This window comes from Capricornis sumatraensis, chromosome 4, assembly GCF_032405125.1.
Source record: "Capricornis sumatraensis isolate serow.1 chromosome 4, serow.2, whole genome shotgun sequence".
Classification (NCBI taxonomy): Eukaryota; Metazoa; Chordata; class Mammalia; order Artiodactyla; family Bovidae; genus Capricornis; species Capricornis sumatraensis.
Window position 1 is genome coordinate 12495947 of NC_091072.1, and position 4376 is coordinate 12500322.

A 4376-nucleotide genomic window follows, 5' to 3' on the forward strand; every position below is an offset into this window, starting at 1 on the left:
TGATTAATATTATTATTCGGGGAGGGGAGGGGCGAACAGACTCTTTGCATACCATTGACTCTTGTGGGTCGTTAATGCACTTATATTCCCAGCTTGTAAGCTAACATTATAGTAAATAAATACACAGTCCGGTGGGGAGGGGAGGGATCTGGGCGGTGGGAGGGGGGGTTCCGGCGGCGGGGGCAGGCGGCGGGGGGCTGCAGCGGCGGCGGGTGGGGCAGGAGGGCGCGGGGAGGAGGCAGGGCTGTGGTTACTGGTACCCGAGTGCCGAGGCGGAGGCCAGTCTCTGTCCGTACAGCGCGTACGGTGAGTAGTAGGGTCCAGCTGTGGGCAGCGACGGCACGGCCAGGCCCCCGGCTGTGGACAAGTGGCTCTTGCCGTACGGGTGGTACCGGCTTAGCCCCAAAGTGTGTGGACTCCTCAAGGACAGCGACCCCGGGCTGCCGGGGGCGGCGGGCGGGGGCAGGTGCAGGTGGCAGGAGGCAGCGGCCGCAGCGGCTGCGGCGGCGCTGCCCAGGCCCGAGGCCCCCGGGTAGGCGGCCAGAAGTTTCTCGGCGCCGGGCAGGGCCGTGTGAGTCCGCAGGTGGCTGAGCAGCTCCTCCGAGGTGGCGAAGCGCTTGTCGCACGGCCCACTGGCCGCCACCCAGTTGCAGCTGTGCGGCAGCGGTTCGTTCTGCAGCATGAAGCCGTAGGTGTAGAGCGGGTGGCCGGGGAGAGCCGCCTGGGCGGCGCTGGACGAGAGCGCGGCCGGCTGCAACGGGTGCCCCGGGTACACTAGCGGGTAGCCCCCCGCCTTCAGGCCGGGCCCGGCCGGGTCGTGCGCGCTGCACGTGGAGCAGCCCGAGCCGCCGAGGTGCGAGGCGCTGTGGTAACCTCCCAGGCAGTAGGGGTCTCGGCATAATCCCTGCAGGAAGGACGGCGGGGAGGCCCCGGTGAGCGGGCTGGAGCTGGGGGGCTTGCCCGGCGGCAAGCCCAGGCCCCCCGACAGCTGGCCTCCCACGAGGCCAGACTTGCTGGGATCCAGGCCAGGCACGAACTGAGACGGGTAGCCGGCGTAGGCACCCACGATGGAGCCGTGGTAGCCGATGCTGGAGGGAGGCAGGGGGAACACCGAGTGGCCCGGCTTGTAGGGCGACACCGGTGCCACGTGGCCGGCCCCCACCAGCGCCGAGGGCGGCTCCGACTTGCGCCCGGAGGCCCCGGGCTCGCCGCCGCCGCCACCGCCGTGCGGGCCGGGGTCCCCACTGCTGCCGCGGCTCACGGCCGCCGGCTCCGGGCTGGGCTTGGACTCCTGGTCTTTCTTGTCCAGCTCCCCGCTGGCCCCGGTCTTGCAGTCAGAGTGGTGCGGGGAGCCGCCCCGGGAACCGCCAGGGGAGGACGAGGACGACGGAGCGGAGACCGGCGCTCCATGCGGGGGGAAGGGCGTGCAGGCGGCGCTGGGCACCCTGAAGCCCGCCTTGTCTCCCGGGGACAAGGAGGAGGAGCTGGAGGAGCTGGAGGACACAGAGGAGGAGCCGCTGTCCTTGCGGGAGTCGCCGCCCCCGGAACCCTTGGAGTAGGGCTTGAAGCTGGACTTGTCTTCGGCCGGAGAGTCCCCCAGCTGCTTGAGTGCCGCAGAGGCCGAGGCGGCGCCCGAGGCCGAGCGCCCGGGGTCCTTCTCCGCTCCCAGCCCGTTGGCCGCCGCTACCGAGTTGAGCTTGGACGAAGGCGGCGGGTCCGGCTTGCCGATCTGCGAGCAAGTCTGGGCCAGCAACGCCAAAGGACTCTTCTTGGCGTCCAGCTGTGGGAGACAGCGGCAAGGGGAGGGAGAAGAGGATGAGACCAGGGACCCACGGAGCGGCCGGGGGTGGGTTTACCTGGGGGGCAGGGTGGGTGAGATGGGAAAGGAGGGCCTCGGGGAGACCGGCTGCGAGCGCGGGGGCTGAGCGCAACTGCGCTTACACTGCGCGTTGGTAGTGGTGGGATCCCTCGCTGCCCCGGGTCCCGGAGGGCGCCGCAGGCCCTGGGGAACGGGCCGTGGAAGGCGTCCACCGAAGGCCATCCCGGGGGAAGGTGACTTCTCTGGAGTCGGGGCTGGGGGAGGGGCCGTAACTCGCCCCCTGCTCTCTCATCTCCTCCTCCTCTCTAGGCCTGGGTTAAAAACTTATGCCTTCAGTTTGGGGAACTTCGTTTGGGACGGGTTTCTGGTGGTGTCGCCGCGAGGTGGGAGCAGGGGAGAAGCTGGATCTTGAGCCTGGGCGGCCGCAGGCGCTCTCTTCGGAGCCCCCTTCCCTCCCGGGGAGGGCCCCCAGGGGAGCGGGAGGAAGAAGGAGCCGGGGTCGGGAGTGCCCGGGCGTCGTGCGCTCCAACCGGATGGGGCAGAAGCGGAATGGGACGGGGAGGGGGGGGGGCGATAGGGCTTCAAAGAGAACAAACCTGGGTGGAGAGGTGGGGGTGGGGTGGGGTGGTGGTGGGGGGCCGAAAAAAGCCCAGGAGACAGACTCTATGGCCTGGGGACTGGGTGCCGAGGAAAAGTAAAGGGCCCAGTGGACACTCCAAGAGCAAATCCAATCCGAGAGAAGAAACGCGAAGCTCCGAAGGGCGAGCGTGGAAGGGGAACCTTCTCCCCCGGGGAGAAGCCCGGAGGGGAGAACCCAGTGGGCTCCGATCCCTCTGTATCTCCGTCCCTCCTCTCACGCCGTCGGCCACTGGGGCCGGACCCGAGCGTCGCACCGAGCCGCGGGGCGCAGGGAGCCGGGCAGTGGTGGGCGGAATGGGGCGGGCGCTCGGCGGGCAGCGACCAGGGGACTGACCTCGATGGGGCTCACGGGCGTGGAGGACAGCGGCTGCAGGTACTCCGGGTGCAGGAGGTGGCCGGTGTGAGCGCTCAGCATCTTCAGGACCCGGATGGGGAGCCGGTTCGCCTGGCGCAGGGGGTCCGCCGGGGGCAAGAGGGACACCGCCGCCGGCCTCTTCCCGCCGCCGCCGCTGCCGCTGCCGCTGCTCTCGGGTGTCCTTGGGTTAGATCCAGCGGGCGAATCGCTCATTTGGAGGAGGCAGCGCCGCTGGGGGGGCGGGGAGGGCGGGGGCGCACCGGGGAGGCGAGCTCCCGGGGCGGGTGGGCTCGCTCCGCAGCTCCGAGTGCGGTGCAGCGGTCGCCGCGTCTCCACCCCTCCTCCTCCTCCTCCGCTGCCGCCGCCGCCGCCGCCGCCGCCGCCGCTGGCCCCGGCGAGCAACACAAAAACCTTCGCCTTCCGCGAGCCGCACGTCAAATAGCCGCGATCGGCAGCCACACTTCAAAGGGATCGCCGCGCCCGCCCAATCGCCGATCTCGCCGGGACCCCGGGGCGGGGAGAGCGCCCGGCGCAGCCGGTGGGCGGGGAGAGCCTTAAAGGGGCCGCGCCCGCGAGCCGCCGCTCCGCGGCCTGGCCCCACCGCCGGCCTCCTCCCCTGCCCCCAACCGGGCCGGCCCGGGCCCCGGGGTCCCGGCGAGATCAGGGCTTCCCCGGGGACCCTGGGCTCTGCGCCCTGCCCTCCGCGGGCTTTCCTGTCGCTCTGCGCTCTCTCCCTTCGCATGGCTGGGGTGGGGTGGGGTGGTGCTGGCCAGGGAAGGAGAACAGGTCACCCGCAGTCCGTGTGTCTCTGGGGTGGGGTGAATTGGGTGGGCTGGGGGATGGGGTAGGAGCCCCTGGCGGCCGGCTCCGGGACTGCCAAGTCCCAGCCGCTCCCGGAGGCCGCCTGGGGGCGGGCCGCGCCTCCAGAACCCCAGCTCGGCTCGGGTTTTCAGCTCTTTCCCCCCCGAATTGGCTTCCTCCCGGGTGTGCTCACTAGGAAGCGCCCGAACCTCGGAGGCAGCCACGGTTCTTGCGACGCGGCGAAAACCGCTCCAGCAACTTTGAGCCAGCCCTGTCCGCAACCTGCAAGTTTGAGGACTCCCCTTCCGGGGTGAGATGGTCTCGATAAGGCGCGGTCCCCGCTTGTGGTGCACGCCGCCGGGACGCGCCTGGCGCCTGGTGCCTGCGCACCGATTTATAGGTTCGATGCTTGGGTGTGTTCCGGGTTTTTTACGGCGTGCTGCTTAAGGGCACACAATTCTCTCATGGCACCGCGCCTGACTGCTGTTTTAGGGGTAGCGGGTGGGTAGGGACGTGGAGGGGTTTGCATCCTAGAAGAGGCGGGTCTCTGTAAACGCTGCACGTCTATGTAAGCGCCAAAGATGCGGCCCCTCCACGCCCCGCCCCCCTTTTCTTCTCGAGGGGGAAGATGCCCTAGGTTTTCCCAAGGGAATTTCGGAGTTAAAAACTTTTAAATGAAAATGACAGTATCCCCCTGTCTCCTTCCTCCCGTGCCTTTCGGATCGCACCCGACAGAGATTTCACATAGTCCCTGTCCTGGCG

The 4376-nt window shown here is 69.5% G+C and overlaps 1 protein-coding gene across 1 annotated transcript; it reads right to left on the reverse strand.

Moving 5' to 3' along the window:
* Positions 1-250: 250 nt before the first annotated feature.
* On the reverse strand, positions 251-3026 carry ZNF703 (zinc finger protein 703). Its single transcript, XM_068972218.1, is given in 5 exon segments — positions 251-807; positions 810-893; positions 896-949; positions 952-1780; positions 2793-3026. Coding segments are annotated over 5 exon segments (1758 nt in total).
* Positions 3027-4376: the final 1350 nt, after the last annotated feature.